Source organism: Pogoniulus pusillus, chromosome 24, assembly GCF_015220805.1.
Source record: "Pogoniulus pusillus isolate bPogPus1 chromosome 24, bPogPus1.pri, whole genome shotgun sequence".
NCBI classification, from domain to species: domain Eukaryota; kingdom Metazoa; phylum Chordata; class Aves; order Piciformes; family Lybiidae; genus Pogoniulus; species Pogoniulus pusillus.
The window spans coordinates 17,454,934-17,467,219 of record NC_087287.1 but is presented as its reverse complement, the minus strand read 5'-3'; the positions used below and the strand labels follow the sequence as shown (position 1 = coordinate 17,467,219).

General features: G+C 42.4%; 2 protein-coding genes across 7 annotated transcripts in view; one reads left to right on the top strand and one right to left on the bottom strand.

Annotated features, from left to right (window-relative positions):
• DNAJC24 (DnaJ heat shock protein family (Hsp40) member C24) overlaps positions 1–3,445 on the top strand; it is a 33,427-nt gene extending 29,982 nt beyond the window's left edge. For both annotated transcript variants that reach the window (XM_064163837.1, XM_064163836.1), the window contains exons 4-5: positions 1,190–1,258; positions 2,015–3,445. In XM_064163837.1, coding sequence (XP_064019907.1) covers positions 1,190–1,258; positions 2,015–2,139 — 194 coding nt within the window. In that variant the 3' untranslated portion in view covers positions 2,140–3,445. The remainder of the gene's footprint in view (positions 1–1,189; positions 1,259–2,014) is intronic.
• The window catches only part of IMMP1L (inner mitochondrial membrane peptidase subunit 1), a 27,658-nt gene continuing 18,555 nt past the window's right edge, over positions 3,184–12,286 (bottom strand). For 4 of the 5 annotated variants that reach the window (XM_064163830.1, XM_064163832.1, XM_064163833.1 and 1 more), the window contains exons 5-6: positions 8,641–8,751; positions 3,184–3,348 (exon numbers count right to left, since the gene is read on the bottom strand). In XM_064163830.1, coding sequence (XP_064019900.1) covers positions 3,280–3,348; positions 8,641–8,751 — 180 coding nt within the window. In that variant the 3' untranslated portion in view covers positions 3,184–3,279. Of the gene's footprint in view, positions 4,678–8,640; positions 8,752–12,286 lie in introns of all 5 variants that reach the window. The other variant, XM_064163834.1, reaches the window with a different exon arrangement.

The following is a 12,286-nucleotide window of genomic DNA, read 5'->3' as shown; positions in this document are numbered from 1 at the left end:
GTGTGTTGGGCTTGTAGTGGTGTTTGGTGGTTTTTTAATCCAGCCTTAAATTCCCTATCCTGAATAAGGGTTTCATTGCACTACTGGTAGCATTACATTAGCACTTGTGATACTCTAGTTGTGAGCACTAAGCTCCCAAGTCTTGCCAAATCCATGGTCTTTCTGTTTATGTGCTAATCATCAGCTTTCAGGCATTTCTGGTTCAGCATCTGGGGAGTTGGAGCTTCTTCCAGATGTCAGGGAGGTTCTGTGTTGTAAGGGGGTTTTGTGTCCTTCACTTTATGTTACCTTTTATGGCTTCACTTGTAACTTAGACAAAATCTTATACTGCCAAGTTAAAGAACTTGGAGTGACCTTTGTACACCAACCAGGAATGTGCTGCTAAATTGCAAAGCCCGCATTGTATTTGTATGGCCCAGTTTGGATGTGATGATTTCAGTTGTACTGCACACTTCATGCTGTACTCAACACTGAGAGAATCCAGGGGATCAAATGGTAACAGATCTCATGGGTGCAGGCTGGAACTGACCTTCTTTCTGAGCTAGGAGACTCCTGATCACAAAAGAACACTTAAGACTAGTCTGCCCCTAGAAGTTTTTCATTTCTCTTTTCTTAGGAGTAGCTTTTTTGCAGATTTTTTGGTGTTCTCTCACACTTGGTGCTTGTTGAGAGTTTTTGTCTTCTTCTTTCTAGAGGAGAATGGGTTGCTTAAGAGAGATTTTGTGGTCTGCTGTGGAAATATGACCGGTTGTGGTCCTAGGCAACCTGCTTGTGCAGGGGGGTTGTATAAGGTGATCTTGAGAGGTCTCTTCTGACCTCAACCATTCCATGATTTTGGGAAAAGTAAGCAGATGCTCACAATTTCAGCTTGTGGAACTGGAATTACAGCCAGGGAAGGCTACTAAAATGTTTTTCTTTAAAACCAAATGTTTGCCTCCAGTTTCACACAGTGATTTGGGGCATGCAGAAGTAGAGTTTCCAGGAGTGTCTGAATTTCAGTAATAGATCTTCATCTACTTCTTCACTTTCTATCTTATGCAGAGATATGGGAACTCAAATTTTAGAGATCTGCATTTTTAACTGATACCTAAAAGCACATTGACTTGCTCTGTAAAACTACTAATTTATCAGGAAAGAACATAAAGCTGTATGTTATCAGGCTCAAACCTCTGTCATCTTTCCTTTGTAGAAGCTAATCTGACAAACGAATGGCCACTACATGCACAAGTTTCTCTTGAGGACATGTCGTGGAATGAAGGTATCAATGTCCTACTGCTTGCTCCCACCTCTGTCACTGCAAGTCTTTCTGTCCTGCATCTTACACCATTATGTTGCCTTATTGTAAGGTCTACTTTTTAATGTAGTTCCCTCAGATTCAGCTTTTCTTTACTGTGATTACCTGAGTTGGAACTTAACTTTCTGTAATAGTTCTTTTTGCATTCCTTCATTATCTTCCTCTCTACCTCTGCTGCTTGCAGTCCTGCTTTTCACTTAGCTCTCTTCTTACAAAACAACTGTTTACCTTTCCAGGTTTTTCCCAAATCTCTCATGCATCTTCTCACTCTTTCTGTGGTGGCAGAATGCAAGTGTTTTCAGACAGATTATTTTCACCTGAGAGTGTGTTATTTCCTTCCTGTATTCTTTCCTGATTTGTTTGCTGTTCAAATGAATGTCTCTTCTTTAGTACTTTTTAAGTTGTGATAGAGAGAGTTTTCCTACTTCCTTTCCTTGTTTCCTGGGCTAGCAGTCTGTTTTGGAACCATCCTTGACCTTTTTATTCTTTGGGTTTTTTTTGAAGAGACTACCTCTCCCTTGGTGTAAGAAAGCCTCAGAGTCACTGTATCACATTAAGAGTATAGTTATTTTTTGAGCAACAAATAGAAGCACAGATCCTGACATTTAAAATCCAGCAGTGAGAGGTCATTTGTTATCAAGCAGCTCTGTGATGAATATTCAGAATGAATTCTTGATTCAAGCACTAAAGGCTTTTTTGTTTCCTTTTCCCTTTTGGCAGATGAACAATGTTACACTCTCTCATGTCGCTGTGGTGGGAATTACACTGTCTTCAGGAGTGAAACCAGAGACGTGTCTTTGGTTTGTTGTGACACATGTTCACTCGTTATCGAGATCCTTCAGTGATTGTTTCAAACACATAAGAGTTACAGATTTTTAAAAGGACTGGACAAAGAGGGGACAGCATCTGCAAAAGAAATGTATGCTGAAGAAAAGGGAGGCCTCCAAGACCAAGTTCAGTCAGACTTAGGAAGGAAAATGTGCCCATTTTCTAGCAGAGTTCTGTGGGCATGAGGCTTGTTTTCTCTCTACAGCTAAAGAGGAAGTCACTGAAAAACTCCACAACAGAACTCTGTTCTCTACAACTGGAATGCACCTCATGATCTAAGTGACATTTCCTTCCTAGCAAATAATGGAGTAACTTCTTTCAAGATCACTCTGTATCAGCTATACCTTGGGCCCTGCTGCTTAGGTTAAATCCTTTAGGCAGCTCAGATGACAAAATTTAATCAGGAAGCCTACATCTGAGAAAGCTTTGAATATAATGAAGAGTAAGGTGCATTAATGGGAAAGGGGAATGTTTTCTATCTATGCTACATACTTCATTAAATCCTCACAAGGTCTTGAGCCTTGGAAAGAGAGGGCAGAGACCTGCAGTTCCAACAGGCTGGTTGTCTCAGCACTACCTAGCTGGTGCAGGCACTGGACTGTAACAGTGCATACACATGAACTTTCCAGCTTGGAGCAGCAGCACGTTTGGAACTGACCCTCCCTATCTGAACAAATGCAGTCTTCATTCTGCAGCTGAGAACTAAGCAGGAAGCTGTGCTTTGACCTTCCTGGGCATACAAACTAGAGCCAGCTGAAGGAGATCCCAACTGAACACATATGACTGGCAGATCTGGAACCCCGCTGTTAGGTTTTCAGTTCCAATCCTCACAGGCCCCACTACTTGCTAACACAGGCATAGCCTATGTGTGGCAACATAATCGCATACTGTGCCTTTCTCATCCCCTGTTAACAGTCAGTGCTAGCTCTGGCTTGTAAAACTCCAAACTTCCTGCTAAACCCATCACTTTCTGTGAACAGCCCAGAGGAGATGGAGTAGGAGGTGCATCGTTTTTCTTCATTCCCACTTTCAAGTCGGCTGTAATCAAAGGAGGAAACATCTTCATGGAGTAACACTTGTGTTTATTCTAAACAAAAATAGTTCCATTGATCTAAGTAGAAAATATGGTGAAAGCTGGCAACAGTCGCTGAAATCTCTTAATCATCAAGAAATCTGTGGCCATTGGGACTTGCACGTAGAAATCCAAAGTCATGGAGAGGCCATATCTGCAAAATAAAGTCAGGAGATTTTAAGCACAACATCAAGTCCAGTATTTTCAGTTGTTAGTGTTCTACATGGTTCATAAACTGCATCATTGTTCTAGCTCTTTGGCTGGCAGTGTGTGTGATTTCTTCTCACTTGTGTGTTCCTTTAACTAGGAGTAATGAATTCTGCATCACAGAACGTGAAGATTCTGATGCAAGATCACCCAGTCCACCCCCTGCCACTGCCAGAGCAGGATCACTTCGGGCAGATAACACAGGAGCACATCCAGGTGGATGTTTTGAATGTCTCCAGAGGAGATTCCACAACCCTCTGGACAGTTCCAGTGTTCTGTCACTCACAGCTCAAGTTTTTCCTTTTGTTCCTATGGAACATCCTCTGCTCCAGTTTGTTCCCATTGCCCTCTGTCCTATCACTGAGCAGAGCCTGGCTCTGTCATCCCACCACTGTTCTTCACCTTTATAAACATGAATGAGGTCACCCTTCAGGCTCCTCTGTGCCAAGTTAGAGCCCAGTTCCCTCAGCTTTGCTCACACAGGAGATGCTCCACTCTCTTCTGTCATTCCACAGTGGCTGAAGACTAATTTATACACGGCCTGCTTTGCTATGGAGACCCCCACAAATGTTTTTTTTCAGCCTAGAAAGTAAATACATCTCTAGAAAATACCTTTCAAGGTCAAAGTTTCTGCCTTGTAAACTACTTAGAAGACAAAGTATATGGCTTTGATGCATCTAGGAGTAAAAGAGAGTTCCATGAACATGACCTTCCAGTAAATGGAGTTGTGAGATGTACATTTGCATTTTCAAGATGGGCAACTTAACTGCAAACACCAAACCTCTGAGCCTATGGAATTGTTTCCCAAGGTAAGTTTTTACCACGCAGATAGGTCTATGGGGATGGAATGCCTGCCATCATCAGGGGCTCTCAAGCTCCACTGGGCTCCTGTGAGAAGGGGACTATTATGTAGAAAAAGGAGGAGCACAAATCATGACCAAGTACAAGCAGGAGTGCCAGAGAGTGATGGTGACAGTAAGCAAGCTTTCTCTCCAGACATATAGCTCTTCATACTACTGAATACTCCCAGGAGAACATTCACTAATTACATGTAGGCTGGTCTTGGATGAAAAAAGGAAATAGTCCTAGGGAATGAAGGACATTCTTTCATGCTTTGTCCTTTGTCTCCCTTGACTGCCTGTGTCTCTTCACAACATGGTCTTTCATAGATGGCACGAGGGGACCAGCATGAAGGGAAAGAGAGGATGAAGAATGAATGCCCTCTGTGGCTCTAATCCCATAGAAATCTCACCGCCTGTGCTCAAGATGAAGTGACCTAGACAGAGAAAGATGAGGCACTGCCACATTCCCAAAGCATTTCTCAGTATGTTGTTTATCTTGCTCCTTTTTCCTTAGAATTTGTTCTTAAGGAAGGTGTGCAGTCACCTGCCAGAAGAGCAGCTTGCTCTGAGTTTGTGGAGCAGCCACAGCACAACCTTTGCTGCTTTCTGCATGGAGGCAAAAAGTAATTTTCTCAGAGTGTTGGGGTTTAGTATTTCAAACCCCATGACTTGTCCCCAGTGCTAATGACAACAACAGAAGAGAGAAAGAGTCATAAGGATGGGCATAGCAAGATGTAGCACCAACTCACTACTAGACTGGGCCCATGTACTGCTAGAAGCTCTCTAGATGTGCCTTTGCCAGGCCCCTGGCAGCACTGCAATAAGTTGCCATCGGTTGGCTTGTGCCTGGGCCCTTGGGACGACAGAAGGCTAAGTCATTCTCAGGACCAAGTTCTGTGGAGCTGCAAAAGGCTCAAAGCTCCCTTGTGTAAACACCTTAGAAAACACATGTCTTGGGCAGATGCAGTTAGGGAAGAGCATGAGGAACATGCTGCTAGAACCACACAGAGGTAAGGCCCTGTCTCTATGTGCCCAGTAGCCACTGAGCTATTTTAAGTACCATACAAGCATACAGAGATACAAAGCATTTTGTGATCTTGGTGAGAAGCAAAGCTATGGAATTCCAGGCTCCAGAGATCCTAGTGCTGGCTGCAGGGCTTGGTTTCAAGTTGTTGGCTCAAAGGCAAGCAGGAGTAAAAGGGAACAGGAACATCCCATGTTGCATGTCTAGGCCAGTTTGAGTAGTGGCTCAGAAGTTTCTTAGGCCATTCACTGTGGTACAAATCTTATTTGAGGCAACTCAGGTCACACCTACTGCAACTTGACTTTTACTGAAAGTCATCAAATTAGTTTTAAATATTGTTTTGCCCATTTATTTTCAAATTCATCAAAGAATCTCAGTGGCAGAGTTAGAATGAAAATGATGTTTTATCTAGTTTGTGTGCAGGAGAGGATGTGGCAAACAATGCTGATGGTTGGGAAGGAGATGGAAGAAGCCTTCTCTGTGAAACAAAGACATGCCACTGTGTAGTAATTCCCAAGTCTTTTAAAGTTAGGACAGAAGTTGACTGTGACTTGTTCCTTCAAACTGGCCAGTCCAATTAGCAGCTATTTCCCCTTGCCCTCTTCGGTTTGGCCTAGATTTGAGCTGATGGCTGGGGGATAAATGGGGCTAACTAACTAGCTCTTTTGAAGATACACTACAGGTCTATTTGTGACGTGGAGCCTAAGTCCAGGGAATGCACCAGACCTCCTACCTCAGGATGGAGCATGAGTTCTGTCCAAGTGGGGCTTGCTAGACTTTTACTGAATTTGCAGCTACTTTTAATTTCAGTGGCCTTGTTACAGAACAAGCTTGTTGGGTCACAGTGGCAGTTGCTATGGTGGCAGGGAGGAAAAGGGGAAAAAAGAATTGAGTATCATTTCTGTAGCTTGTGTTTTGCTAAGAATAGGTTGCCTAAACAAACTTGGTACAAGCTTGCTCTCTGCTGCTGAAATCCATTCTTTCCAAGAATGCCACTGTTATGTCTGTCTCCAAAATCCACTTTAAGACAAAGCCACATTTCCTTCCTCAATGTAGTAAAAGATTTTTTATGAAAGAGGAGCCAAATCTTTAGCAGATCACAGTAAAAAGCTGGTATAGGTCTCTTTCCAGTGGTCTATTAATTAGCTTTCACTATGTGGAGTAGCTGTATTCTGCTGCCTTCCACTGTAATGTTCAGTAGCAGCACACCACAGCAAGAGCACCACATTCTAATGTGAATTACCATAAGCAACTTAACTGCTAAACACTCACTGGAAGAATAAACTCACCATATACTGGAATCTCATCCAAATGTTACTAATCACTACTCTGTGCACAGTCAGATGTGGTTCAATCATTATTTTAAGAATGAAGTGATTGCATGTTATCCTTTTAAACAGACAATTTTCTGGAGTCCTAATCTGCTGCTTCAGTATGCAGTATCTCTGTGTAAGTTCAGAAACCTGAAGCTCAGTAATCTAAGTTTAGAGTTCCCTCTTGTCAGTCACTTCATTAAAGTCTCTCAAACACATTCCTAGTTGGGCTACAAACTTGACAAAAACATATTGCTATGGAGAGATGCAATGGATACATTATGGCTGTCCACCTATATTAGTGTAGCCATTATTTGCCAACAGTCCCTTTAGCAAACAGTAGTTTTTCTGTACTAGTGCAGCACTTGGAGAAAGGGGTGGGTGGGTTTTTTTCAGTTGGATTATTATTACCACATTGTGCTAACAGGAACATCAAGCATATCAACATCCTTTGAGTTTTTTTGCAGTTCTTAATTCAAGCTAAAACTTGGGTGATAAAAATAACCCTATCTGGAATCATTATTTCTTCCCCCATTGCACAAGTTATGGCAATACAGAGAAGGAAGAGAGAGAACTTGATGGACACTAGGGAAGAACTCAAAGCAACCAAACCCAGAGGTCAGACAAAACCTGACAGTGGGGCTGAGTGGGAGAAGAGGAGGCAGTGGGGCTGAGCCTGGAGAAGAGGAGGCTCAGGGGTGACCTTATTGCTGTCTACAACTACCTGAGGGGTGGTTGTGGCCAGGAGGAGGTTGCTCTCTTCTCTCAGGTGGCCAGCACCAGAACAAGAGGACACAGCCTCAGGCTGTGCCAGGGGAAATTTAGGCTGGAGGTGAGGAGAAAGTTCTTCACTGAGAGAGTCATTGGACACTGGAATGGGCTGCCCGGGGAGGTGGTGGAGTCGCCGTCCCTGGAGCTGTTCAAGGCAGGATTGGACATGGCACTTGGTGCCATGGTGTAGCCTTGAGCTCTGTGGTAAAGGGTTGGACTTGACTCTGTGAGGTCTCATCCAACCCTGATGATACTGTGATATCTGAACTTTAGTAAGCTGTTGGTGGTTATGGTCAGTGGCTGCAAGGCTTTTTGAAATGTCTTAAACTGTGTTCATAGAATTGGTCAAAGTGGAAAGATCTCATCTTCCCTGTGCATGTAAAGCATCTGTTCTAAACTGGTTGTGTGGATGTGTTGCAGTATATGGAGAACAGTGTTCAAACCCTTCTTTCATTGCTCTGGGTGGCACCATTTTAAAAACCCAGCTTTCTGAAAGCTGGTGCCTGAGTCTACCACACATACTCCCTTCTGCCTTAAACTAAACTTTCTATGGAGAGGAAACAGTGTTGTGTTTTTCTGGTAAACAAGTAAAATAATAATGCAGATCAGGTGGAAAAGTAACTTAGTGTGAAATAAAACTGGAATTGTTAAAACAGGAGGAGAAGGAATCACAGAGGCTTATAGGATAAAATATTAATTGGGGAATTTTTGTTAAAGGTGGCAGAGTGGCCCAGATTTGACTGGACTTCTAAGGCTCCTTCACAGACATGGACTGAAAAGCAGCAAGGCCAGTCTCCATGTCTCATGTGTGCAAGTCCTAGAAAGAGAATCTTTCCCTCTATTCTCTTCCCTGAACTATGGACATACACTTCTTAAATTACCACAGTGAAATCTGGAGCTGCCCTTGTCTACCCTTTTGCAGAGAGAAGATGTAAATTAAGGATGAAATGTCTATCTCTGCAGTAGGTGGGGTGTGTGTATATGTTTGTGTTGTTAGCAGGTTTGGTGTTGCTTGCAAAACCATTCAGTTTTCAGAGGCAGTGACTGCTCAAAGAGTCCTGCTCAAAAGACAAACCAAGTCCTCTCTCAATTAAAAACAACCAACCCCAAAAACCCCACAAACCCAACACAGCGTTGTCCAATTATCCTTTTGGAAGTGGCTGGTGTGTTCAAGCTTTCCTTGTGATTTGCTTTGGCCACACAGTTAAGGAGGTGAGTTTTAATACCTAACAGCCAGGTATGAAAAACATATTAATGCAACCACTTTTAGTTAGGAGAAATAGATCTACCTTAAAGCAAATGCGTCCTCTGATCAGTCCGTAAGGAACAGGTCCATAGCACCTGGAATCTGTAGAATTCCTGAGATTATCACCTTCTAACCAGACATGTCCTTTAGGCACCTGTGGTTAAGCAAGATTGAAATGTAAAAAGAAAATAGAAGGGAATGGGATTAAACACAGTTTGCCTTACAATATCCTTTTCTCATTTCACGATTGTATAATGAACTAATTTTGCCTTGAATCTAGTAAGACACAGTGCCAAATTTGGAGGGATGAGGAGGAGTGCTCCAAAGTATCTGTTCTATCATGTGCTCAAAAACCAATGGTTTGCAACAAAAAATCCAAAATGGAGATGTAAGAGGTTAGGCCAATGTGACAGGGTCATTAATTTAATAGACTTCAAAAGAGGTCATTAGGATGTTGACTGAAAATCTGCCCTCCTGTCGCAGTAACAGCATGAACAGGGAAGCCACACACTCATCAACATCCTGGGGCCAGCACCAAGGCTAGACCTGTTAGTAGATTCATGATGAACTAAGTGGTAATTGATTGTGACATCAATTACGAATAATCTCATCATTTTATTGGAGTAGGCTTGTCAAAGTTCTAATTAAGATCACAGTTCATTCTATGTGCAGGCAGAATCCACAACACATTATATTGCAATAATGATGATCACAAAACAGCAAATCCCTTTTTATAATTTGGAAATTAATGATGGTGACATTATACTCTATGACAAAGACCTTTCGTTGCCTATATATATTATGCATCAACTCTATTACATACCATAGATTCGTGGCATTCACTCAGTGGCAAAAAGAGAACCAGCAACATAGCTGTACTAGTTGCCTAGAGGATAAAACTTTCCTAGATGAAAAAGTTGCAACTCTAAGTCATAAACTAAGATTTTTGATTAGAATATACAATACTATTTGATTGTTTTTTTTGCCTCTAAAAACATTTCAGATAAAAAGAACTTGGAAGTTACCAAATAAAATACTTCATTTTTCTGTTTCCAAAATTCTTAACCAGGCTGAAAACTTTAGAAGTAGTAACATGTTCTCAATCTAGATAATATTGAACATGACTTAACACACATTTTTCCAAAACCAAGCAAGCTGGTTAGGCACTTTTTTAGGGTGTCAGGTAGTGATAGGACTACAGAGAATGGATCCAAGCTAGAGGAGGGGAGGTTTAGATTAGACTTTAGGAAGAACCTCTTCACCATAAGGGGGGTGAGACACTGGAACAGGTTGCCTACAAAAGTGGTGGAAGCCTCATCCCTGGCAGTTTTTAAGGCCAGGCCAGATGTGAATCTGGGCAACCAGATTTAAGAACCAATAGTTTGTCTCTGACAGTGTTGAAAAGAGTTACTCTACATAGAAGGCATCTCTGAGCCTGTCCCTCTCCTCGCAGCCACCCCCTGCCTCTCTGCGGTGTGTCAGAGGGCACACATCTCTGCCTCAGCACTGGAGAATCCAGATGTGGAGCTGCAGGCTAGCTGCATGATGAAACCCTTTTGAAGCCTGCTGGTAATGTTTTCTTCCCCAGTCTCCTGTATAAACGAGTGCCACCTCCTTTGGTTTACACTGCCAATCTGCCAATTCTGTTGAATTCTTTACTACTTGTTCTCTAGGTCCTTCGATGTAGGAATTCCACATTCAGCTTGTCTGCCACTTTTGTGTATTGTAGTAGGCTTAGAGTGGGGGCAGGTGCATGGAGCAGCTTTCCTGGGAAGGCCAGCTGCTTTTAGCTAAATGAATTTTGCCCTTCTACTACTCAAGCATCTTTGTGAACAAAATAACCAACCACAAGTGAATTCATTATAAATAGTTTTAAAAAATGATTCTATCCAGAGTCAAGTGTCATTGCAAGTGGACAAATGGGTTTGATCTCATCACTGTCTACAACTACCTGAAGGGAGGCTGTAACCAGGTGGGGTTGGTCTCTGCTTCCAGGCAAGCAGCAACAGAACAAGGGGACACAGTCTCAAGTTGTGCCAGGGGATGTTAGGAGGAAGTTCTTCACAGACAGAGTGATTGGAATGGGTTGCCCAGGGAGGTGGTGGAGTCGCCATCCCTGGAGGTGTTCAAGAAAAGACTAGATGGGGCACTTGGTGCCATGGTCTAGTTGACTGGGCAGGGCTGGGTGACAGGTTGGAACTGGATGATCTTGGAGGTCTCTTCCAACCTGGTTGATTCTAAGATAGGTGCCTATTTGAGAGTATACCAACATTCTCTTCCTGTCTTCCTCAATGTTTCTGTGGTGTACAGCCCATTCAGAATTTGCAGCAGCAATTGTTAGGTTAGTTGGATGTCCATCTTCACTTACTTGCAGCATACCCTGCTAAAATCATTCACTGTGTCAACACCTCCCATGACTTTGTTTTTCAGGTGTGTGTTACAATGCAAAGCAGCGTTCTGACCTTTCTGGTGCGAACTCTCCTGTCAGCGTCTACCAGAACTACAAATCATGCAGCAACCTGCTGTCAGTTTGAAAGACCATCTCAGCAAATACACCTTCTCCTCTGCTGCTTCCTATGATTTCTTACTTTCCTCAGCTCATAGGCAGAATGTGAAGCTCATTTCTTACTATATGAAATAACAATATTCAAACACTACTAGACCTGCCCATCTTTCTTTCATGTTTCACAAGTAAAACAAGTAAGATGCTTCTACCAGCTGTAGTGTATCACTTACTACTTCTAATACTACATCTCATTACGTGTCTAGACAAGATATCCCTAGTTTGCATTAAAGCATATTTGCAATAAAGTGTATCCTGAAATTCACCACTTATGATAACTTTTACACTTCTCCATGGAAGGTCTGACAGGACTCTGTACCTCTAAATTTGTCATTCAGAGTACTGACACAATGTGTGATTCATCCAGACATAATACAGTGGAATACCTTTGTGTGGTGCCTGTCCATCATCTAGGCACTTAATTCTAGGTTGTAGTGGAGACAAGCAATAAAAAACACATGAAAATGTAAAACCAAATACCAGTGACAGGCTCTAATCATTAATTAAAATTTTAAAAAAAAAGAAGAAAGTTATTTACACCCCTTGGGATTAAAGGTTAAAGCCAGAATCCTTCGAGGATTTATGCACCAAGCTATTTCTTCTAGACCACATCACTAATTTCAGTGGGATTACTTAAACTGAAGAAAGCTGACTTTGAGTCAGCTCTGCAGAATCAGGACCCAATCTGAAAGGCTTCCAAGCTACACAAGTACAGTAGCTGGCAATAAGGTATATTTTTTTAATCAAAATAAAGACCAGCTAAGCATTGAAAACTTGTACCTGCACACCAACAGGCTGCTACTGCCAAAAACCCCAAGGCAATGGGACAACCACTTGGCTTGGTAATTCACAATGCAGCATTTTGGCCGTGGAACTCCTGGACAAAATTAACTGTATCTAAGCACAACTGAAATCACAGTTAGCATTACCACACACAGGAAGACTGTGGATACTAAAAATAATGACAAGAGCATTTCAATTGGAGCTAGGCAGCACTTCAGCTCTCCCTCACATGGAGGCCGGAATGAAGATGTGAGGTCTCACAACTGAACTGTCACGTTCCATACAAAGCCAGCAATTCCACAGCAGTGCAGGTTCATGCAGGAACATGCTGCCTCTGATTGTC